Consider the following 26,060-nt stretch of genomic DNA (forward strand, 5'->3'; position numbering starts at 1 on the left):
TTTGGTACTTGGCTCTGGCCGCTCTCGTCTGCCTGTCATCCTGGATGCGGACACTGTGGTAGGCTGACTGCAGGAAACTGTAGGAGGGTCAACAGGGGAGCTACAGACAGGCAAGCTTCAACCCAGTCCGGAGCAGGTATGAGGAGCCATGATTCCATAGGATGCTTGTGCAAGTACTCCATCTCCATGGAAGGTACTACAGAAGTTAGCAGGCTTGGAGTAATGCTGCACTTAGTATGTGGATCTCCATCAGGGGACTGCCGGAGGGGTAACAGGGAGGCTAGTTGCTAGGCAAGGCTTCAACCCGCGCCAGGAACCACACTGAGGATGATTCCCATTGGGGAAGTGGGGAGCACCTTCAGTTACAGCCCCTGTCCCACAGGAGCCTCTGCGCGCAAAAGAACCTGTTGCCCCAGTGCCGTGGCTGGATTGGACCATCGGTCCAGCCAGCGGCAACACCTTGCCCACCGCTATTAAGTGACTAAAATAACGCTGTGCGGTGGCAATGTACATTTAAAAAAAAGCGGCGCAGTAACCACATGCTGCCTGGCTACATATACCAGGCAGTGTGGGCACCGCAGCTGCCCAACAGTGCCTCACTACGGCTAGCAATAATGCCGCCCAGCGGCTACTGCTGCACTGCGGCTAAGCAATAATGCTGTATCGCAGCTATCATCATGCCGCCCAGCAACTAGCAATAACTCACAGCAGCCAACCATAATGCCGCCCAGCATTATTGCTAGCAATAATCTAGCAATACTGCCGCCCAGCGGCTAGTGACAATGCTGCACCGCAGCTAGCCATAATGCCGCATAGCGGCCAGCAATAACTGGCAATAAGGCCGCATCCGGCTATCATACCATACAGCAGCTCACTAGTAGCACCGCCCAGCGATAACCCTCACAGCGGCCAAGCATAATGCCGCCCAGCGGCTAGCAGTAATCTAGCAATAATGCAGAACAGCGGCTAAGCATAATGCCACCCAGTGGCTAGCAATGATGCTGCACAGCGGCTAGCCATACTGCCGCATACTCGCCAGCAATAACTGGCAATAATGCCCCCAGCTAGCAATACCACCACACAGCAGTTAGCAATAACTCCGCACAGCGGCCATAAATAACGCCGCCAGCGGCTAGCCATGGCGGCCAGGAACAGCAATAACGCCGCACTGCGCCTAATGCTCGCAGGGCTAACTAGTAGCTATGCAATACGTCGTTACCGCACAGCGACTAGCAATGCAGGCCATAATATAAGGCAACGAAGCGGCCAAGTGCCCTACAGAAAAAAATGCAGCAGGCCCCTCCCTATCCACTGTACTTCCCTGTCTCCTGGAGAACATTTCGCGCTGCCCCGGAGTAAGATGCACGCGCCACCATCAGAGCCCGGCCCGCCCATAGTAACCAGCTGCACTCCACCAGCATAGTGGAACCACATTCCACCAGCAGCAGAGGGACTGCGCCAACACAGAGGTTAAAAGGAGAAATGTGCGGCTGCAAAGAACCCGCCCCACCACAAGAGAGGTAAAAGACCGCACCACAGAGAAGGGGGCCGTGCGCCTCAACACATGCTGCGCGATCAGCAAAAAAAACCATAATGCATTGTACCTTGCAAAAAGAATGAGGGGCTCCGTCACTGCGCTGATGGGGAGGGGGGCGAGACTACGGTGGATACATACCTTCCGCTGAGGTAGAATAGCTCCGCAACTCCAGCAGAGCTCTCCACCCACCATCGCCTGCCCTAACACAGGAAGGGGACGCGGACCGCCTGGAAGAAAGGGGGAGGGGGGAGGGGGGGGGGGAAATCTATGGCTTGCGCGTCACATGCAGGTATACCTGGATGTTCCTCCTTTTCTTCTGAGGGGACCAGGCAGACAACAGAAGGTTGATTCAATTCTGTTCGCTCTCCTCGGTTGAGTTAATAGGGAGAGTCCTGCCTCCCTGTTAGCCCTGGTCCATCCGGAAGAAGTAGCCCTTACGAGCGAGACCGTCCACCTCCTACGGACACTAAGCTAAAACTGAATTAGTTGGATGCCTGCAGGTGGGATATAGTTAGTGGGAGGAGTTAACACTTTTTGAGCTTCGTTTCGCCTCCTAGTGGCAGTAACTATACCCAAAGGTGAAAGCTGCGTACCCCAATGATACAGACGAGAAACTAACTGTTTATATATATTGTGGACAATGTCCTAATGTTCTATATTTAATATTTTTGTTGTGATAAAAGGTACGTTTTAAATTTTTTTGTTCTACCATTGGCTCAGCTGGATTTTCTCCTTGGTGCTACTAGAAAACGCAGAGCCCATCGACAACAGGTGATGACAGCCTTCTTCCTTTTCCTAGCAAAGAGACCTTCTTTGGGAAGAAAAATTCTTATGCAACATCCAATGAAACATGCCGCTATTACTTTGTGAGATTCATATGGATTCGGAGGCATACAGGCAAGTAGAGTAGTGCGACTCCAGTATTAGAGCTTCATACAACTGATATTGTAAGGAGCAGCAATCTGCCTATGTGCATGGATATGTGCAAAACTACAGTGAAATGAAAACCATGTGCTTATTTTCAGCACGAGGAGATTTATTGCCTGTATAAATTAACATATAAATAGGTCTAGTCATTTCGACTTGAAACTATGAATTGAGAACAACAACTAGGAGCAATCATTCTGTACTGTAAAAATGGAATTTTTTGAGAAAGAATTTCTATTTAATTTAGTCATTTGAAAGAAGCATAATAGTATAAAGCCCCATTTACACATAACGATTATCGCTCAAAATTTGTTCAAACAATGGCTTTTGGGAGATAATCTTGGCATGTAAATGCTTCCATCTTTCACTGTTCAGCTGAACAATGATTTTTGGGTGAGCATAAAATCCATTGTTCAGTCGTCGAGAGATAGCAGGTACTGCACGCTGTGTTCTCCACGGGAGCAGCTGATTACATTGTATTCAGCTAACATCCCATGCGAAGACAATGCAGCTGAGTGCAAAGTCCAGACCACATGCTGGAGGCTCATTCACACGCAAATGAAGCTAATAAAGTGCTAATGGGCATTAGTGCCCATTAGTACTTTATGTAAAATGATGGCTTAAACTGTCAATCTTTCATTCGTTTGAAAGATTGTTTTGCGTGTAACTGGGCCTTAAGTCTAGTTACAGCATACACCGTTCAAACTGGGACTAGCTTTTTGCATTAAAAACCTCTAACAAATGGACCTTCTAGAACACTTTATGACCAATCATAAAAAAGGAATTTGTGGTACAATCCTTTTAAATATACTGTTTCATCAACATGCTATTCTGTGAAAGGGCTTCCGCACTTTGGATAATCCCTACTTGTTCGATGGGTGACTAGACAATCAGTTAAATCACAAAGTGTCCTCCTTCTGGCACACCAGCAATCGGCAATATTTGTGGGCAGTATTGAATTTTAAATAAAAAATTACTTGAAAGCGCTGCGGAATAAGTTGGGAAATAAAACATTACAAGGTGCCCACTCAAATCAATGGTTTGTCTGTGTAATGCAGGCCAGGAGACACTTTGTATCTGCGCTCCACTTTAAGAGAGGAGGATCTGAACAGGGAACCCTCCAGTTTCTCTAAAAAAAAAAAAAAAAAAAAAAGGGTTATCCCACAATCCAACTTTTTAACAAAAGCCCAATACTTTCCAAGCATCATTTAAGGGACCCTCCGTGCCTGGACAAACAAAAATGGTGAGACCCTTCCCGATTACCTAATGCACACTGTGCATAGCATGCATCAAGACACTACATGCTGGTTAGCATTACTCATTTGGGCAGCAGTGGTTAAACCCAGCAGATAAAATCTTACACTAACGATATATACTAATGCACAGTCAGAGGCGGCTCAGCAAATTTTGCTTGTCGGTGATCAGAGGGTCGCTTTAAATAGAATGCCACATGCCAAAATAAGCTCACTGTGTGCCTCCCTCCTACAGATTTACACTCTGCTCCATGAAAAAACCTTCACCAACCCAACTAACAAGGCAGTCCTTCTACTCAGTCACATGGCTGGCATTTTTTATCTGGGAGACTATAATTCCCAGAAACACCTACATCACCACTTGGTTGCCGACACATCCCAACTCTATGCATTGACCAGTAATATCACTCTACATGTGCAATGTCTTTCTGCTCCCCTTGCATTATTTACACACCTTGAGGAGAGGGGGTTGCAGCTTTGCAAGGAGGGGGAGCCGAGCTTACTGAATGCAAAGGAGAGACAGCAGAGACACAGCCTGCTTTACATGTGCTCACCCTGTCTACTAAAGGCTGACAGAGCGACTATACAGACATGAAGGCCGGATGAACTATGCATACTCGGCCACAGTGAAGAACTACTGGAGGACGTGTCCAAAAGAAACCAAAGCAAAACAGAGTGGCGATGGGATGTTTAGGGGGTCAGAAGTCAGGACTGCTGCATGCTCAAAAAATAGGTGTAATTGCAAAATGTAATGATTTCAGAGATAGAACACAATTTGATCTTGGGAATACCCTGTTAACTCAGAAATCCCTAATACATTATAGGAAAAACGGGTTTTCTAGGCTTTACAACCGCTTTAAATTGAAACTAGTAGAATACAATAAATATAGGCACAAAAGACAAAATAAATGTCCATTATAACTTTATTGTTAAACAACCTGGTTGAAAAGTAGTTGCGACTGCAGCTTTAATGTACAACAAAAAATATCTGTAAAAGGAAAAAGAATCCTAAATGTACTGTAATGAGATGATGCATCCTTAATCATAAACGGCTACAAGGCTGGATCAATACCTGGTGGGCAGAGTGTCTGTCCGATAGAGACCAAATCTCCAAGATAATGAAACCCTTAAAGCCACGTTAATGCCCTTGTGCCATTTACAGGAGCTTTACCTATGCTCTGTATGTAACCCATCTCCTTCCAAACCGTGCTGCAATATAATGCTTGCTGTCTGGCCAGCGCATTAGGTCCAGAGGTTATAAGGATACATCCAGAAGCAAAAACAAAAAAAAACATAAGTGCCAGATAAATTCCCTTTTTTAAATTCGATTCTGGCCACCTATACCCAGGGGGCCATTCACTTGTGCATTATTAAACTCGTCAGTTATTCCAGCATCCTATACCTTGCACTACAAAGCTGGACGTTTGCTCATCATTAACTAAACACACACCAGTGAGCGACCGGAAAACCCAACACTGATAGTGAACTCCTAAAGTTAAACCCTGCCACATGGCCGTCCATCCAGAAATAGGTAATATAAAGTGAGTATAGGAAGGACCACATGTGCATGCCCGGAAACACTAAATTCTCTGTGCACTGCAAACAAATGCCAACTCCGATACAGCAATGTCTTAAGGCCTGTGCTACATCTACGCACATACATATATATGAAATGTAATGACAGCAGCCTCATTTTGCACTCGCCCATTATGCTGCAGGCTGGTGGATACTTTGGCTACGTTCTGCCTTCAGACCAGCTGACATCCAAAACGGACCTGTCCCTGGCCGGATATTTTAGGGGACCAGGGGTTTGGCAGGAGATTTAAAGTTTTCATACAAGAAGCCCTGCAACTCTTCCGACAAACATGGCCGCCTTTGTGTTGCCCAGCTCTATGTGGTTGGCGTAAATGGTGCAACTGTGCCAAGAATGAACATCTTAGAAGAGACATACGTCTTCGAGGGATGTGTCAGTAGAAGACATGTGACAACGCGCTTTCCTATTCTGAATACCCCTAGGTACCCGGTGTTGTCGGTGAGGGCTATACTGCCAATAGTTAACTATACAAAGCAGCTGGCATGAAGTGCCGTACATTATATTGGAAGGCTGCTTATGTGGAAGTGAAGATATTGCCATAAGATTTAGTTAATCAGACAACATAATACGATGGCAGACGTTTATAAAGCATTTCATGAGAAGCTTTTCTCACTACTAATTTCACATTTACCAAACAGGAAAAAAAAACAAAAAAATTCACATATCGAATCAGGGACTAAGCAGCCTGCAACTAGTACAACATGATGGGAGAAGCAGATTAGAGGCTGCTCAGTCCTTACATACAATTCCCATTCAGGACCGGAAAGAAGGACGTAACAGAAAAGGCGAATTACACGAATAACGGATTGTATATAGTGCATGTGAAGCCTAGAACATTAGTATTTATATGGTTATCAGTTTCCCAGGAAATAATATGCTCGTTACTAATGTACAAACTAATAGACAAGATTATCGGTGAGAAGCAATAAAAGAAAAGTTAAGGGAAAACAAAGAAGTACAAAACAACTCAAAACTAGTGTAAATCGTAGTGAAGAAAACATGTTGGTGTTCTGAGGACCAGTCATCCTGTGTATGTGAGGTAGTAGTATAAAGCCCACTCCCTAACACTAACCTCTTAGTATAAAAGAAACAAAAATATATAGAATATCTTGTTATTGTGCTAATCCAATCGTCAGGACACGGACCTTACTAGTTGTATGCAGAAAACAAAGAGGACAAAAATTATCATGACGGGACAAAAAAAAAATAATACATATTATCAAACAAGAAAAAAAAAATCCTACCCACTCGCTAAACTCTTCTGTCAGTTCTACACTCAAACTTGAGATGCCCTTTCAAAACTGAAAGCTTTATTAGCAGCTAACGACTAGCTTCTAGGAAACTAATTATGACAATATGAATAAGCAACATTGATATGGTGGTGTTACAGACTGAAATCGGACACGACGTGTTCAGCACTGCAGATAAAAACCCATTTGTAATCGTCTTGCTTAATTCTATCCTCCACAGTCAGACTGGTACAGGTGCTTTGGCAAGGGGTGGGACACGCTCCGTCATCGATACTTTCTATGTTGGTGGTTCAGCATAGTGTAGAACGGTGTTAGCAGCAAGGCCTCTTCACATTGCTTCAAACTCATCGATGCGTTGTTTCGTGTTTCCTTGTCGTATCTGGCGAAGTGTCTTGTACTTATCACGGCCCGCTTTCACGTTTTCGGCATGAAGAACGTCGTTTTGTGTTTTCTTGGTTTCGTCTCTTGCTTGTGCCAGCTCGGAACTTAGAGCCTGGGAATAAAATAAAAAGTGGTTTGTTTTCGGATGCCTTAAAATGTAAGGGGACAACCCCAACCAGTTTATTTTCTACTTTTTGGTTGCAATGCATCTAAATGGAAAAATAAGCAACTAAGCAAATAGATTAAAAATGTCCCCTCATAATTTGGCTACAGCCCCCTATGCAGACCTATGCGTTGCCATGGTTACAGACTACAAACGACCAGTGTGAAGTCTGATTCTGTAGTTATACAGCTTTCTCCCATCTGTCTCTTATGACAAATGTATTTTAGTAAAACTAGAGCTAATCGGGATATTTGCAAAGAGGAGCTGATACAGGAGCACCTACTGTCTGTTATTTTCTTTGGGCATCTGTTACATGTCCAAGTTAAAGGGATGTGTTCCAGTGGCTCCTGGCTGCTGTGGTTCCAAAGTGAACAAAACACAGCAAAGTCATTGCTTAGGATTACTAGAGGAAAGGTTTGGCATGTCTTCGTATAGAGCTGGTCAGACACAAGTGTATTCGGGCTGCATTCTTGCACTTGTAATATGAAGGAGTGTCCCAGCCCGACACGGGCCTCCTGATCCAAACATCATAGAAGTTCAGGTCAGGAGATCCGAGGTCAGTCCAGGACACTCGTCCGTATTCTAGAAGCAGCTTCAAGGAATCAGAACCATAAAGGAAGTATAGACTTGTATGGGAGAACGCACGCACATAGTTCAGAAGAGTTACATCTTCATGCCAAGCGTGATCTTCACCGGCAAACACTGCTGGAACCAGCAGAGTATAAAAATGACATCCTCCGACTCCCCATCACCTACAGGAGTGACGCCATAACTTCATTTATGATGCTGTTCTGATGTGACAGTTTCTCTTTAAGGGCGAGGCACCACAGAGCAGCCGAAAACCCTGCTGTACAGCATGTCAGTGCAGATTGCAAACTGATAGCTACATGATTTTACAGGTACAACTGCTATTTTCTTCCGGTTTACTTTCATTATCACGTGGTCATTAGGGTTCTATTCAATAAAACAGCAGTTTTACCTACAAAACCACTTGGCGAATAAAAAACAAACTTGCAAACCACGAAGAATAACTAAAACTTTCAACCATATCAATTAAAAAGGCTGACCCTCAAAATTAAATTACTCCCTATCCACAGTATAGTGAATTACTATCTGATCAGTGGGGGTCTGACCGCTGGGATGCTCACGATCACAAAATGGGGGTTGGACAGGTTAATTTTAACGGGACAGCCAGCGATAGCCAACTGGATAGACTACTACTTAAATTATTCACTTAGGGTGCCTGCACACTTGCGATATTGCTACTTTTTTTTTAATGCAAATGTCAATAGGACTTTCTAATGTTAAAAACGCATCACACAAATATCCATTAGGACCTCCATTCTCGTGATCAGTGGGTGTCCCAGTTGTTGGACTCCCACCAAACAGATAACTATCCCCCATCCTGTGGGGCAAGAGCAACGTTTTGTGGAACAACTCCTTTAAGGCAATAAAGGCACACGATAATGCAGGATGTGGTGTTTTTAATGCCTTACTAACAGTTAGTATGAATTAAAACAGATATAGTTTTGCGCTATTGCTACCTTTTTTCCCCAATTTTATGGATATATTGTAAACCGTGTGATGATGCGGTTTGAATAAAATCCTTTTGAACCATAAAAGTTGGAACAAATACCCAGTTTACAGATGCCACATAACATGCAGCCAAATGACAAGTGCTGAACTTTTTGCGATGTTCTGAAAATCAGCAAATTATGGGCGATTACCTGAAGCTGCTTTTTTACACGCTCGTTCTTTTGGGTTTCGGTCAGCCTTTCCTCCTCACTCCGATGATTCATTACCCCCTCAGAGGACAGTTCTGCGCTGGCCTCTGCGCTGTTCTCATCGTGTTCGTCGTGCTCGTGTTCGTTTTCTGCAGGCGCAGCAGGTGGTGGAGGGAGGGGTGGAGGAGGGGGTGGTGGAGCAGACATTACAGATTTCAGCTCTTCTTTGGTTTTTTCCAAATCTTCTTGAGCAGAAAACGCCTGAACGAGAAAGCAAGATGTCACATTCTATGTATACATATTATGCGTTGTGTGATTCATGCAATGTAATGTTAAAGGACATGGCTGAAGCACTAATGTAGACGTGTCACTTCGTACAGCTGAAGGTCATCCCGAAATATGTTATTCATACTGTACGTGACAGTCCTTGACACGCGGAAGATGATCAGCCACAACAGAGAGAAAGGCAAAGAAACCATAAAACATGTACAAGATGGGAATAAGGCCAAGGAGTTGAAAGTTTTTGAGTATTTTTTATTTTTTTTAAACTATCCAGCTTTCTGGCAAGGAAAAAAATTATGTGTAGGATGGATTCAAACCTGACTAAATTTGGCAAATTTTTGAACAAATGGGGATTTGTAAATTTTCCCCATGGCGATTTCTTGAAGGTATATTAACATAATTACTGAAAAAAGGCCATGGTGTAATTCCCTAAAATATTGTGAGTGTAGAAAAATAAAACTGTACAGGTTAAAATTAAGGATGCCGGTTGGTAGTGATCTAGGTTTCTCAGCTATTTCCTGGGACGCCAGAGGTGCGGAGAGTGTTAATATTTCAGCAGCCCGGTTTGGTACTGCAGGCACAGCTCCCCCTGAATACAGTGGGAGGTGTGCCTGCAATACCAGCCTGGACTGCTACAATACGGAAAGTGCTATCTGCTTCCAGCACTTTCTTCACCGACAGGTTGCTTGGCAAACAGCTGATTGGTGGAATCCCAAGTGGAGGATTCCCAGATATCAACTATGGATGACCCATCCGGAGGATAGGTCGTCAATAATGAAAGTTCTAGAGAACCCCTTTAAATCTTTAACCACTAATTGTAGGCGATAGCCACAGGGCTCAATACGGTTGTTAAATTCGTAATGTAAGAACCATTACATACATTGCTGCACTTGTACAAACCAGTTCAATAACCATCATTTAAAGGGTCTATTCCAGAATCAACTAATCTATTGACTCCTCCCAGTAGTGTGACCCCCCCACCAAACCTGAAAAAAGGGATCTTATGCTCCCCTTCCCCTGCATATGTCCACAGTGAGGAGCAGCTTGAACAAAGCAATGCTCTAGCGATGGTGTGGAACTGCCGGAGATAGCCAAGCACTTCAACTCTGCCAACTCCAGCAGTTCCATTGAAATAAATGGCGCAGTAGTACCCCCGGTGGACATGAACATGCGATGCTTTGATCGTTCCTGTACTATGATGCAATACCATAGATTGCCTGTCAGTTTGTGGTATAATGTAATATACCAAGTCACACTACAGGTACTGCTTCATAGACAATCTGCAATGGCAGCCCTGGGGGCTTTCAGATGAATTGATAGCGGCATTTAAAGGGTTAACAACTGCAGTCAATGGCTGAGCTGATCGCAACTATTGCGGGTAAATGTCAGCTGTAAGAAATAGCCGACACCCACATTGTATAGAGCAGAACTGACCCCCATGGCGTAACTGTATGTCATGGAGCGTTAAGGGGTTAATGACAGTGATTTTCTGACGAATACTACAGTTTCTTCTAGCCTTAGGAAACGACTCAGCTCATACCTTCCATAATTCTAATTGCTCCCTCTCAATCACACATTAAGCCATGACAGACAATTCAAGAACGGACTGTGAAGAAAATGGCACTTTGTGCGGCACAATCAGACTGCTGCAGAGAGGACTGATTGGAAATTACACTTCTGGAGGAGATGAAATTAGTTGTAACTCTGAGTCATACCTCCGGTACATTAGCCTTCACAGGACAAGACGGAGCTCTACCTTGAAGGTTACATCACCCAAGAAATGCTCATTAATGTCCAGGGTGAGACGCAAAGTGCTACACAAAGTCCAGCTACTGCTGCGTTTACACTTCATATACCGTTAGTAGAAAAGTCACTCAGAAGCATCCAAGAACTGCACTTTGGGGGTGGCAGACCCCATGCACTGTATGGCTTTTAACCCTTTAAAGGATGCAGCCTAGTTTGGTACTTGAGGTTGTTGCAATTACGCTGGATGGTCGTAGTGACAAATGCCCACTATCTAGGCTAGTTTGACCAGAATATTAGATGGTCTTGGGACCAGTGGAAGACGACCGGGCTCAGGATGCCTACGACAGGCCATGAGTAGAGAGAATTGTCTGACAAGCATGAGCAGCTTGAACTGTTTCGTTGTTAACCATCTAGAGACGGATGGCACCATTATTACATCCCCTTTGACTATCAGAACGATTTCCAGGCGCTTGGCTGAAGGACATTTGGTCTTACAACACCCATTGTCGCCTCCAATTGCTGTGGTTTCGTGAATTATGAAACTGGACTGCCGCGGAGTAGAACCGGATTGACTTTAGCAAGGAATTCAGGGTTAGTTTGGGCACCAACAGCGGCCGTGTTTGTGTCTGGATACGAGACCTAGATGGGAGCGCCTTAATTCTGCTTTTGTTGTGGAGCGGCACACTGCCTCCACTACTGGAGTGGTGGTCTGGGGGGCCATCGCATATAACAGTCAGTTATCCCTAGTAGTGATAAGAGGGACAATGACAGCTCAGCGATATGTTCAGGACATCCTGCAGCCACATGTGTTCCTCTCATGGCGGCTTCCAAGAGGCATTTCCAGTAGGATAATGCTCGACCGTACACACAAGGGTTATCACAGGAGCCTCCACAACATTGTCACACTTCCCATGGCTGCCTGGTCACCAGATGCATCGCAAATAGACCAGACATGGAACTATTTAGTACACCAACTTAAACAGCCTACAAGTTTGCATGATCTAGAGGCTCAGTCAGGATACCATACGAAATCTGTATGCCTCCATGCCCACCCGTATCACATCTTGTATTCAAGCTAGAGGCGGTACAACAGGGTACTAGAGCCTCCATGCCCACCCGTATCACATCTTGTGTCTAAGGGTTCAGTTTTCCACAATAAATTAGGCTGTGTTAAGGCCCTTTTAGATGGGACGAGTGTCAGGCAAATAATGGTCGACAATCATCCCCGCACATACTAGCTCCTGTGCACCTGCATAGTAGCTAGTATTGCTGGTTCACAGCGGGTAGGCTGGAGGAGATTTCTCTTCTCGTGCTCCCCAGCCCCTCTCCATTGACTTAACATAGCGGCCATTCAGTACTGAACGGCTGCTATTTACACTGAGCGATCAGCTTATAGTCCATCATTTATACAGCATAAACGATGGATGATGAGCTGATCGCTGGGTGTAAATAGCAGCTGTTCAGTGCTGAACGGCTGCTATGTTAAGTCAATGGAGAGGGGCGGGGGAGCATGAGAAGAGAAATCTCCTCCAGCCTCCCCGTTGTGAGCCAGCAATACTAGCTACCATGCAGCTGCACGGGAGCTAGTATGTGCAGGGATGATTGTCGGGCATCGTTTGCCCAACACTCGTCCAACCTAAATTGGCCTTTAGTGCTCAGTTCATCCATTTTTTTCTCCATCAATTTCAACAGGGTTTAAAAAATAAAAATATGGAAGTAAAGCTGAAAGGCTTACGTTTGCTTCCATCCCATCAAGTTTCAGTTTTGTTGTTTTTTGTTTTTTTTAAGAAAAACAATGCTGCAGAGTGCGCTATTTTTTTTTTTACTTCATTGAAATCAAGAGGTGAAAAAGATTGGATACTTTTTTAAGTTTCTCTCCTGCAAAAATGGGGCAGAGAGATGGAAACCCTAAACAAAGCCTTAAATCAGGTGTGAAAGCAGCCTTCTCCATTTGCTTTGCTATTGTAATTACTTACTTACATAAAAATGTTACAAATTACACATAGAATGTTTCATTCCATTCCAACAACTCCTGCTAGGTGCTTGTTTTTTTTTGTTTTTTTTACAATGTGTTGAGAAAAAAGTTCAACTCACGTTAAACATAAGCTGTGGCATCAGTCACCCATAGGATACAATGGCATCAGTTTGATAAGAGTCGCGGGTTTTGAACAGTCTTTTTTAAAAATAAAGTAGCTGTTACATGAATGCCATTATAGCCTATGGATCACGGATGCCATTTTTAGGAAGTGGATGCCACTTGTTGTAACAAATCTGTCACCCATAGACAATTAGTACATCATGTAGAGCCATGTAAGACTTCATGATAATATGTTTAATGAATGCAATATATTGGCATCCACCACAGATATGCTACCCCGTTTTAGGGAGGGGGTTTAAAAAAAAAAAAAAAAAAAAAAAAAAAGAAGAGTATACGTTCCATGTATGCGAAAAGTGAGCGATTTTCTCGAACTAAAAATCAAGCAACTGTCGGGCAGTCATCCTGTGTAAAGGTACTTTAATCTGATCTAACAGCATTAGGCTACATGCAGACGAGTGTAAATCTCCTGCAAGTTTTGTGTGTTGCGAGACGCGCGACTATGAACTCTATTTTTTTGAATCAAGATATTCACATGAACGATTTTTTCCCCTCACAGCAATGCTACGAAGTTAATTTAAAAAAAAAAATCACTGCATGTCCTATTTTTTGGCGGCCTTTTGGAACACCTATCCTATTGTTTTCAATGGGACCTTTAAAAGATATTGCATGCCATGGAATGTGCATGCAAGTGCGATGTGATGCTTACTAATGAAAACAATGGGAAACATTTGCAATCCTCTGATGTGCGTGAAACATGTGCTTTAGGACTGCAATTTCACAGATGGTTATACACCGCCTACAAGTATGCAGATTCGATATGCATTGTGATGTATGTGCTGGCCTGTGCTTGGAGATGCTGGACTTTGCACACTATGTGCTGGTTACAGAAATGCGCTGCCAACACCAAATGCATTTACCTTTTGCTGCCACTCTGAAGCTTCTTCTTCCTTCTTCTTTTTTGCCTCTTCAAGTAATGCAATCTTAGCGGTGAACTCTGCAAGCTCAGCAGCCTATAGTGGAGAAAAAAAACAATTCCTATATTGCAATTTTTTTTTGCTCATTTAATCTCCGAAAAAACAATTGAATGAAAAAGGAAAAAAAAAAGAAAAGTTGTATGTACACCAAAATGGTACAAATAAAAACTACAGGTCCCCCTGCCACAAAAAAAACACAAAAAAATCCTCACACAGCTGCATCAAGGAAAGAAAACCACAAGATTTTTGTACTTACTGCAAAAATCTCTTTAGTCTCATTCATTGGGGACACAGCTGAAGATTGTGGCTATAGCTTACTGCCACTAGGAGGCACTAATCAGAAAAGTGTTAGCTCCTCCTAACTATACCCCTCCTGAAGCCACCAAGCTACCAGTTTGTATGAAATCAGTAGGAGCAGCCAAGTAGTACGATATGAAAAATAAGACAATATTGAAAACACAAACAATTAAAGGGGTTGTCCCGCGCCGAAACGGGGGGTTTTTTTTTTTCAACCCCCCCCCCGTTCGGCGCGAGACAACCCCGATGCAGGGAAGTAAAGGAAGTTTACCGGAGCGCTTACCTTAATCCCCGCGCTCCGGTGACTTCAATACTTACCGCTGAAGATGGCCGCCGGGATCCTCTGTCTTCGTGGACCGCAGCTCTTCTGTGCGGTCCACTGCCGATTCCAGCCTCCTGATTGGCTGGAATCGGCACGTGACGGGGCGGAGCTACACGGAGCCGCTCTCTGGCACGAGCGGCTCCATAGAAGATTACAGAAGACCCGGACTGCGCAAGCGCGGCTAATTTGGCCATCGGAGGCCGAAAATTAGTCGGGCTCCATGGGAACGAGGACGCCAGCAACGGAGCAGGTAAGTATAAAACTTTTTATAACTTCTGTATGGCTCATAATTAATGCACAATGTATATTACAAAGTGCATTATTATGGCCATACAGAAGTGTATAGACCCACTTGCTGCCTCGGGACAACCCCTTTAAATACTGTAACTCAGCATCGTAGCACTTCTGCAACCCAAACGAGAATGCTCCAACAAGGGGAAAATTGTGTGAAAGTCCTAAGATTAGACAGGGTGGGTGCTCTGTCCCCCCAATGAACGAGATGAGAAAGATTTTACGAGAAGTACAAAACTTTTATCGTCAGTTTAATTAGGGGAAACAGCTGAAGTCCACGGGATGTTCCAAAACAGTTCTTTGGGGGCAAAGAAAAGTATAGGAGGACAAAGGAGATAGGCGTCCGTGGATGTAAAAGTGTGCACCCAGTAAAACATTGAAAAGGATTCAGCTTGAGATGACCACCTTGGAAGCCGCAAGGCCACGTCTTGGTCCATCATGCATACAGAAGAGAGTCAGAGCACCTGAAAGAGTTGGTCAGAGAGAGAGGTCTGCAAGGCTCGCACTAAATTCAGTTTATGGAGAGCGCATTCACTGGGATGAGCTACGGAGGGACAGAATGAAGACAAGACAATTTCCTCATTGAGGTGGAATGCAGATACCATCCTAGGTAGAAAGGAATAGGGGAATAGGATGAGGATCACCTCGTTGTGATGAAACACTGAACAGGAGTTTGTTCGACAAGGCCATGAGCTCAGAAACCTGGCGTATGGAGGTGATTGCTACCAGGAAGGCCACCTTCAATGCCAAAAGGTTAGCTGCCGTATCACTCAACAGCACAAAAGGATGCAACTGGAGCAAGTCCAGTACCAAGTTAGGTTCCCAAGGTGTGACAGGAGAATAGTATGGAGGAGCGGCGTGAGCGACTCCTTGTAGAAGAGTACGGACAGCCGACTGAGGCCAGCAAGTGGTGGAAAAGTATCAATAGTGCAGATACCGGACCATAAAGGTAACTAAGGCCAAAGCCCATATTTAGACTCTCTTGTAAGAAGAACAGGAGGTGCAAAGGAAAAAAAACGCATTGGATGCAAATTGCATTTTTTGCACCATGAAATTGGCCGAATGGAATCGGCTTGAAGGAGAAAACGATCAGCCTCAGCACACTCGTGCAATGAATGGTCACAGGATTCAGAGTTTGCAGGGAATGCACCTGCTTCTGGAGGAGAAGTAGTTTTGGTGTCTGCAGTAGGACACAGGCTTTAGCGGTGTCGAAGAAGAGACCCAGAAATTCCAGATGCTACAGCAATGAGGGGGGAGGACTGTCGAGGTTTGGATGAATCAACTACTCAGAGTGTCTAGACTTTCCAGGTTGGCCACCTGGGTAAGGGCTTTTACCCGGAGGTCTTCAAGATAAGGAATGGCCACTATACCTTAGAAGTGGAAGATAGCCATCACTGACGACAGAATCTTTGTGAAAACTCAGGGTTCCTTGGGCAGCTCGAATGAAGGGCAGTAATTGAAAGTGATTCAACCAGATGGTGAAGCTGATGAGCATGACAGATGGGGACATGAAGGTAGGCATCCTTACTGTTGATGGATGACAGAAACTTCGGCTGCTCCATGGAAGCAATGACAGATTTCAGAGGCTCCAAATGGAAATGTTGGACTTTGACATACTGACTCAACTTCTTAAGGTCTAGAACGGGCCTGACTGTGCCATCCTTCTTAGGTGCCACAAAGAGATTGGAATAGAAACTCGTAAAGTGTTGAGAAGGAGGAACAATAACGCCTTGAGACAATAGACAAGCTATTGCCTGAGCCAGTGCTTTAGCCTTCAATGGGGACCTTGGAATGCCAGAGCTGAAGAAGCGATCTGGGAGAGAGGGCAGAGATTCCAAAAGGTGAAGCCTGAAGAAAGAGAACCACTTGAACCCAGGCGCCTGAGATGTAGGCGAACCAAGTCTCCCTGAACATGGAAAGTTGTCCTAAATAGATTGTGTGGGGGCTGCCATTCAGGCAGAAGATTTGGTGAAAGAGGACTTTGAGGGCTGAGGACAAGGAACAAGGAAGGCCTCGGTTTAAATAGAGGCCTTCGCTTCTGTTCCTGCAAGTTTTCTTTCTTGCAATCCGAGCTCCGGGGGCTGGAGCCGTGAAAGGAGTGAAAATTTATTATTTTCTTCTGTAGAGCTCGTGCACGCCTGGGTCTGTTTTGTGGTAGGTGGGAACTCTTACCACCACTGGCCTCCGAGATTATCTCATCCAGTCTGGCTTCGAAAAGTTTTAAGGCAACAAAAGGAAGACCCGTTAAGGACCTCTTGGGGGGGAAGTATCTGCGTCTCAGGATTTTTGCCCGGCCGCCCTTCCCAAAGCCATAATTGCACTTGCCATTTCGCCCCGCTTAGACTTTTTTTTCAAAGTCTTTCAATACGTGATATAGTACCATTAAAAAACAACTCATCCTACAAAAAACAAGCCATCAAGTAGCCAAGTCGCTGAAAAAGTAAAGTTATGATTTTGTTTTTTTTTAAGTGAGGATGGGGATGGCATACCATAACTGCAAAATGTGATACACACACAAACAGCAATAACTCATGGTCATGAGAGGGTTAAAGATAATCACCTAACACAAAAGTGCATTGATATGGTGTCCTTTATTCCACTCACCACTCTGGCCAAATAATTAGTAATACTTCTAATATAATGAACAATAGTAGTCATTAATGGTTTTAAAGTCATAACTTTATTTTAATATAGCTGTATGAGGGCTTTATTTGCAGGACAAGTTGTACTTTCCAATGGTACAATTTAATGTACCACATGTGTACTGAGAAGCTTTTAAAAATTTCAAAGTGGGTGAAATGAGAAAAAATATGCAATTGCGTTATTTTGGGGGGAAAATTTGCTTCTCGGCGTTCAGGGTGCAGTAAAAATTTCATGGTAGCCTCATTCTGTGGGTCAGTACAATTACAGCACTGCTAAACTTAAAGTTTCTTTCGCCATCTTCTGACATCCATAATTTAATGGAGAGCTATGACGTTTTTTTTATTTATATACACAGGCAGTGGTTGTAGTTTCTATTGTGCCATTTTGGAGTACATACAACTTTTGCGCAGGATAAATAATGCGCAGAAATACAATCTTTTTTGATGATTTAAAAAAAGCTTTCATTTCCTTTGCCATCAAGAGTGCAATACACGGCAGCTATAAACTGTACAGTATATTAAAGCCGGCACAGGCAATGCTGAATAAACGGAAAGCCGAGGCAAGCCTTGGCAACCAGCAATCTTGGTGCCCTTCCTCTGTCAGACAATTTCAATATTGCAGTGGGCACTGCCCGCAGCATCTAAATGGCTCAACAGCCAGGATCAGAGTCATCTCCAATCCCAGCTGCTGTGGCCGGGTATCAGCTGTATTTTACACCCACTGTATATGAAGTAGGCTCAGCTCCTGAACCCGCTACATAACATCTGCTGTTGGGAAAGGGTTGAAATACATAAAATGTAACATTTATATTTAATCAAATTGCTGAATTGGCAATTTCAGCTATCCTCATGCAGGGTTTACAAGAACTATTCTTAAACCACCAATCTCTGAATATCATAGGACAGTTTTGCGGTCACTGCCCGCCGTCTTACCAGCTGTTCTTGGTTTTTCATCTGATCTGCAGCTTGCTTGGCCAGTGCAGCCTTAGCGTCTTCTGCAGACCGTCGGTCTTTCTCCAGACGCTCTGCCTCCTCTTTTGCCTTTTTCCTTTCTTGCTCCAACTCTAAAGCTCTGCGAGTCTGCTCTTCTAACTCTATTAACACAAAAACGCAAACCATAAAGAAGTGTGATTGATATATGAGAATAAGGGCTAATGTCCATGACCAGATTTATGCCGCGTTTCCCGCAGCGGAATAACGCAGCTATTAGGTTCTATTGAATATAATTTATTTTTTTTCCCGCTTTTTTCCCCCAAATAAAACAAAAGAAAAATGAAAAAAAAAAGACGGTAAATAAAACAGATATTAAAAAATAGCTCTATATGTCACAGGAACAACAACAACAACAAAAAGCAGCAAAAATCATTTGGGAAGCAGAAGAAAATAAAAAAAATAGGTCTGTAAAACCACCACATGGGTAAAGTCCCTAAAACATGTCTGGTCCTTAAGGTACAAAACAGCCTGGTCCTTAAGGGGTTAATCAGTTTACTTTTGTGTTTTTGTAAATAGTATAGTGATGCTATGAAGACAAGAGCCATGACTGTAGGAGGGCGGGATGAGCAGCATGACAAGTTCTCTATGGACTCTCTTACATGGTTTATACTTGTGCAGAGTATGACTTTCTACTCAGCCTTGTGAATACTTTCTGCTTCCTTGCGATTACCTAATGCTATTTACTGATCATGTCTACAGTAACACCGGCCCAAAATAACTGCCTTACTTATCTAGAGGCAGCTGAGCTGTCCTGAACCCGAGCGACTCCCTTTACAAGTAGCTGTAGTGGTTACAAGGATACCACCAGTTCATCTCATCATATTACTCATCGATGACCATTTTTAGTCCTATTACTATATACTACTGAACATCACACAAAGGTCTTTAGGACATGGCATTATAATGTGAAGCAATCATTTTTGATCTGGGTGCAAAAGCGCTCATTTTCATTGACATAAAATAGCGGCTGTTCAGTACTGAACGGCTGCTATTTACACTGAACAATCAGCTCATCGTTTATGCTGCATGGACAATGAGCAGATCGCTGATCATTCAGTGTAAATAGCAGTTGTTCAGTACTGAATGGCCGCTATGTTATGTCAATGGAGAGGGGCGGGGGAGTGAGAGGAGAGAACTCTCCTGCAGCCGCCCCGCCCCCCTGCTGGTCGCTCTGTGACCAGCACAGTAATGGCTTCTGTTTATAATGGAAACCCCAACAATCTTTTCAGTAGAATTCACCTTGGATCGTAACGGTTGCGCTTTTTACCGAATATGAGAAATGAGTTAAGGTTGTATTTTGTTTTATACCTTTCTGTGCCTTTAGTGTCTGTTCCTCAATTTGTCGGAGACGTTCGATCAGTTCGTCCTTCTCCCGTTCTATTCTCTCTTTTTCTTTCTCTGCTATCTCCCTTTTCTTCTTTTCATTTTCTAGCTGAGCTCTAGACAAGAAGAACGTGAGGTTAGCTGAACAAGGAGGAAGGATGATGGCAAGGACAGACACTTCCTACCGCCTGGCACCCAATCAGAAGAGTCTGCTGTGCGGTAGGCCTTGGTGCTCATAATCTATACAATGAATATGATATGTAATGGTGGGATCCCCCCCTCTAAAAAGGACAGTATATAGAAATACAATACAGAGCCTGATCTTTAAAGAAAGTCTGTCATCTAAGTCAACCAACTACACAATGTGCGCAGTTATGTGGAATCCATAGAATGTATTTCCTTGCAGTAGGTCTCCATATCAGTGTTTATGTGTATCCAGCGCTATATTTAAGTTAGCGGTGGACTGTGTGATGGGTGGTTGACTGCTGCCTGTGGTCTGGGCACTCTCCCTCACTATTCTTTGAGAATATGCCCCATTCCATGCTTATAGTGAAGTTTCCAGCTGCAGTGCATAGTGGTGGGACTTGAAAAACAGCTTTATAGTTCTGAAAACTTTTCTTTGCTACTAAAACGCTCTCAAATCGTAGAAAGTAAAGTTTACAGAGTTTATATGAGTAAGGCTGCCTGCAGACGGCCGGGCCGGATCCGGCTGCGAAAATTCTCGCAGCGGGACCCAACCCGAGCCCCTGCAGGCACCAGCGCAGCACTCACCTGCTCCCACTGCTCCGGCTTTGTGATGTACTGGCTGCCGCCCAGCCGGCGCATGCGCAGAGCAGAGCCAGCGAGCCCCGCACAGAAATAGAACATGCCGCAATTTGTTTTTCGCGTGCGATTTCGGGCGGACAAATCGCTTCCGTCTGCCTAGGATTGCGTTTTCTAACGCAATCCTATGGCAGCTTCCACAGGCAGAAATTCTGCGGGAAATCCCGCCGCTTAATTTCCACCCATGTGCAGGGGGCCTAACTTCTGAGAAAAAATATATGAGGCTACAAAAAACAAATATTTGCCACCATAAAACACTTTCAGTGGAGTTGTATTCATTATTGTGGGTATTATCCTTTCGTGCATGCACGTAAATGACTGCCGCCTTTCTAAATGCATTAAAATGCAGTCCTATAGCTTCTCCATTCAGCAATATACTACGGAGATATAGCTGCGCAATACTGCATCCGAGTGAGCATGCAATAATATTTTCCTAATGGAAAAAAAATCCAGCAGAGCCTGCGTACAACTTTGGAGGCACCCAGAGATACAGCAGACCGTACTACAGCTTTGTACAACTTGGAGGGTGCACGGAGCTGTAACATGGCTGGGGGCACAGGCTCTACGACGTTCTGGTTATTGTTTGACATAAGCACAAAACCTGCAATAGATTTGCAACACCACAAAAGTCTCTGAAACCTAAAACACAGGTATATTTGATGGCTTCATATATTGGAGGTTTCTCATATGGCCAAGATGAATTTATGGCAATGCATGTAAGACTAGTACACACAAAAGGTAAAAAATACACCCTTGCTTACCAAGCGTAAAACATGATCTTACATAGCCAATATACACTCTACATGGGTGGTTACTACAAGTTCCAGCATGATCGGACAGCCACAATCCACAGACCATTGCTCTAAAAATAATGGCTTGACTATACACAACCAGATTAACCTATAGAGATAGTATTTCCATTCTGGATACAACGGCTTCCCTATGTGCATCCCCTGCAGGGAATAATCTAATACATAACGTTACAGATTACTACAAGCAGTCAATGTAAATCCGTATAACATAATCTAGTCTAATCTGCTCATCATCCTACATTGTATCTCTACACGCTGCTCATATTTAGTCTTACAGGGATATTCAGCTGCATCTGGCAGACAGTAAAGTATCTACAAGCTAGGACTTACTCAGAGCCATTTTATACCAGAATCTTCATTCTTTTATAGCGGACGGACTTGGAGGTCCTTGGTTCAGTGACTGCCGACCTGTCCTGCAGCTCCGCTCCTGTCCTAATTCAACAAATCCTCTCATCACCCAAGACCGCCCTCCCCTCCAGTACTTCAGCCGCAGGTAGGAGGAGGAGAGAGAAGACCGGGCTGACAGATGTGCCGCGTTACAGAGAAGATTCTCGTACAAAGTAGTGATATAATTGGTCAGGTAATAAATGACCTGCATTATCTATGGGGTCCGTATTCAGGTACCAGGGGATTAAAGACGGAGAATTTAAGAGAGGGTATTCCACAAGCTAATTTTTTTTTTCCAAACACCATGTAGTCTCATAGGACAGGTAAAGGAACCCAAAGCAGCTTATATACACCGTCATGGAAGAGGAGCAAAGCAGCTAGTGTCTCTGTTAATGGCAAGTGGGCGGTCATTCAGCCCCGCGCATGGGACTACATTTCTTACACCTTGCTTTTCCTTCTGGGGTTCATGGGTAAATTGCTGTGCGCCGAAAGAGCTGTGAATGGTCTCCTCTGAGCGGAGTGGCAAGGGAGCGCCTAAGCAGGGCAGCATTCTCTGTACATGTCCACCTTGTACTGTACAGATCGGAAATACTGCGCATGCATCCATCGGAGGGAGCAGCGCTGCTTACAGTAGAAAAGGTGGGAGTCAGACGGATGCCGCGCTGACACCGGCACTGTGCATGCCTGCCCTGTGCCAACACGAGAGCTACTCCACATTTGCAGTAACTCTCCGACGGCTCTACAGCGAAAGAGGATGCATTTACTACACATGCTTGTCCTCATGTAGATGAACCTCTGCAGGATGTAGCCAATAGGATTACTACACTGCTATTAGGGTATTTAAAGTAGGAATTCTATAGAAAAACCGCATTTTGTGTAGATTATATTTATTGCAAATATTAGTTTTCATGTACCAAGACCTGTTTTTTTTTTTTTTATTGTGGAAATACATAAAAGTTAAAGGGGTATAACATGTTTCATGATCATCATGGATAATTGTGACTCTATGATCTCATTTGAAGGAGCACTGGGCCCCCTTTGGTTTTCCTCCGCCACAGCAGCTCTCTTTCAGGTACTGCATGAAATATTGCAGCTAACGAGAGTGATTTTTGGGCAATTTATTTAAGCAATTGCCTAATATTTTCTTCAAAGTATATGTAAAGCGATACTTTTCTTGACAATAATGTGAAAGGCAAAACCCCATAATCCAGCACTTGTACCTCTCCAGCTGCTTCTGATGCTTCTCCTCTCGGGCCTGAGCTTTCATCTGCTGCACCTCTATTGTGTCTGGTTTCCTCCTCCTCATGTAGAGCTCGTGATTCCCCATACACAGGGCCAGAATCCTCTTATTAATTCTTAAGCGGGGAGCATAAAATACAAAATCCTGCAACAAAGGAAGAAAGAAAACCCATGTACGGTTAGTACAAGCATATGGAGCAATAGGAAACTAATTATCCTATTAAGCAATTCTGAGTTAGAGAAAAGTCCTCCGTTTATGGACCTTACAGTCCGAGTGGGGATTCAAAAAAAAAAAAACCAAAAAAACAAGGACTGTTTCTGTTTGGAGGTCTCCGAGTATCTATGCTCTACACAGACACTGAATGGCCCCTTTACTAGAGACACCGACTTTCACAGTTGGAGCTTGACTCTAGGAAAATTAAATCTGTGAGCCCGAAACGCAAAATAAAATTAGATAACTAGTTTTCCGTGGATCAGTTTTAGTGTGAATCCACATTAAAATGGGAAAATGCAGTAATATGAGCACCCTTTAATAGTGTCTGGTCATGGGAGCTAAGGTAGCTGGGGCCAAGGTTTTCACATGCAACATGTCAAGGGCATAAAGAGAATGGTGTGATCTAGGAAAACACAGCCAGTAAATGGGATCCTGTGGGTGTGAACAGCTCGGCAACAAAAAGTCAGAGAAGGATGTCAAGAATCGTTCTGATGAACAGGCAGTGCACAGTCAAGCAAATTGGACATGGCAGCCAAATACAATGCTGCTACTCCAACTGCCAACACACAACTCTCCCTAGATGATGGGCTATAATAGAAGATGGGCTATAATAGCAGACAACCAGTAAAACTGCCATTGCAGACTAAGGAGAAAAAAAGGTAAGACTCCAGGGCGCAAGAGAAAAAGCATTGAGCGGTGGAAAAACTTGTCTGGTCAAAAGAATCCAGATTTCTGTTTCAGCATGCTGATAGGAAGATCAGAATTTGGCGCAAGCAGCATAAATCTACGATCCCTTCCTGTCCGTTCTTCAGGACATGTCAGAACGGACATTAATTAGCAATAACTACAAGAAGCTCCCTGTCCGCAGGGCTCAATATTCCTGTAGAATGATTTCAATCTACACCATGACAAATCGCTGCGGTTCTGAAGGCCCAAAGAGGTCTAACGTGCTACTAGATGGGTGTCTTTAAAAAAGTAGCTAGTTTATAGCCCCTTGATTTCAATACGAATAGTATAATGCAGGTGTACGGCTCAGCAGCATGCTGGGAATAGAGGATAAGTATCCGATTGGTGGGGGTCCAATCACTGGAACCCCTCACTGGTTAGGAGAACATGACCCCAAATGTGTTCAGCTACAAGTGGAGATGTTGTCATACATGCACACTACCACGCCATTCATTCCTATGGTTTTGCCGAAGATGGCGTACAAGCGCTTGGCAAACTCCAGCAGTCTCAGGGAAGTGAATGGAGTAGTAGTATGCATTCATTACAGCACACTCAGGATCCTGCTTCTCCTGATCGTTGGGGATCCCAATGGTCAGCCCCCCACCAATCACATACTTATCCATTAACGGATCATTTTGTAGGACGTCCTCTTTATCTGACACTTTCATTTCCACTTCATGATTGTTGGACTTGAAGTATTTTCCTGATCATCCACCTATGTTTGGGACTATCCAGGTCTATACCACAGGGATAAATGGATTACTTTCTTCATGTTCTATCTCAGACCATCTGAGGAATACAATTTAGCATACATTTTTTATGTGACACAGTCATTCAATGCACCAGAGCAGACTTAATAACCAGAGGATGAAAAGGGAACAAGATGTCCTGAAAGGCCCGACACAGGCAGATTAATCACCGCAGAACAGCCCAGCGGAACCAAATTGTTAGCAATGACAAAGCTTTCACAAGAGCGGCTCTTACCGGAGCCTTTTTGTCGATTGGTTTTATCACAAACTTTTTGTCGTTAAATGAGATGTTTCTGATTTCACTCCAAGGAAATCCAATTTTAGGTGTCAATCTGAGGAAAAGGGAAAGAAAGCAGATATTTACAGCGAAATGGCATTACATTTTTGTGGCTGTGCATAAAATAGCAGGGTGCACGGCGCCAAGTAAACTGCACAGAGAAATAGTTCCCACAATACGGGCTAGAGAAAATTAGAAAATACGTGTTGGCAGCAGACATGGCAAGCATTTCATTTAGAAAGCCGCAGCGGCGTCAAATTAAAGACCAAAGCCTGCGAATGTGTCATTCAGCTAACTTTCATTCCAGCAGAGAAAATCTTTGAATATCCAGGTTTCTGTAGAGAAAACGTGTTCTAGTTGAAGTGCACAATCCCACCCAGATCATATTAACACCGCATGGCTGTAGCGGTAGTCTATAACTGGCTAGAAATAGTTGTCAGGAGCTGAACGCTCCCTGCAGATTACATTTACCAATTCAAGTCTGTCACTTTAATTCAAGGGTTATTCCCATTATGTAACGTGATGGCATATTGCTAGATTATGCCATCATCTTATCAGCGGTGACGGTCTGACCGACCAATCTTTAGACTAAAGCAGCCGTAGGGCCCATTTAGTTTTCATTGCACAGTGCCACTCCTAGCCACCCAAGGAACGTCAGCTAGCCCCATCACAAAAGGAATAGGTCACCTACTCTTAGTCCTATAAACTAAATTCATTGACCGAAAGTAGATGTCCTGCTAAGTCTTGGGATGCAAGCGTTCTACTGCATGTGTGCATCGAGCAGTGCCCCAAGTAGTCTGCCTATTCTGCTTTTATAATGGGTGGACTACTTACCAGCACCCTTACACTGGTAGGGGGAATAGAGGTGGGGGGACGAAGGAAAAGGAAAGTATAACACATCCCAGTTTCAGCCTATAGGCTTAGCTTATAAAAGTCACAGACTATAAAAGAAAGGTGCGCTGCAGTCCCCTGCCCGGTGGGTGGCTGAGGCCGAGATATGCAGGGGAAAAAATGGAAAAGTATGCAATAATAAGCCA

At 44.0% G+C, this 26,060-nt stretch overlaps 1 protein-coding gene across 1 annotated transcript in view; it reads right to left on the reverse strand.

Annotated features, from left to right (window-relative positions):
- Positions 1 to 4,622: 4,622 nt before the first annotated feature.
- Positions 4,623 to 26,060, reverse strand: part of RDX (radixin) — an 80,392-nt gene continuing 58,954 nt past the window's right edge. Inside the window, exons 8-14 of the mRNA XM_066582120.1 lie at positions 24,982 to 25,078; positions 23,039 to 23,202; positions 19,783 to 19,913; positions 18,415 to 18,575; positions 13,873 to 13,965; positions 8,833 to 9,090; positions 4,623 to 7,054 (exon numbers count right to left, since the gene is read on the reverse strand). Coding sequence (XP_066438217.1) covers positions 6,890 to 7,054; positions 8,833 to 9,090; positions 13,873 to 13,965; positions 18,415 to 18,575; positions 19,783 to 19,913; positions 23,039 to 23,202; positions 24,982 to 25,078 — 1,069 coding nt within the window. The 3' untranslated portion in view covers positions 4,623 to 6,889. The remainder of the gene's footprint in view (positions 7,055 to 8,832; positions 9,091 to 13,872; positions 13,966 to 18,414; positions 18,576 to 19,782; positions 19,914 to 23,038; positions 23,203 to 24,981; positions 25,079 to 26,060) is intronic.

This window comes from Eleutherodactylus coqui, chromosome 1 (genome assembly GCF_035609145.1).
Source record: "Eleutherodactylus coqui strain aEleCoq1 chromosome 1, aEleCoq1.hap1, whole genome shotgun sequence".
In the NCBI taxonomy this organism is placed as follows: Eukaryota; Metazoa; Chordata; class Amphibia; order Anura; family Eleutherodactylidae; genus Eleutherodactylus; species Eleutherodactylus coqui.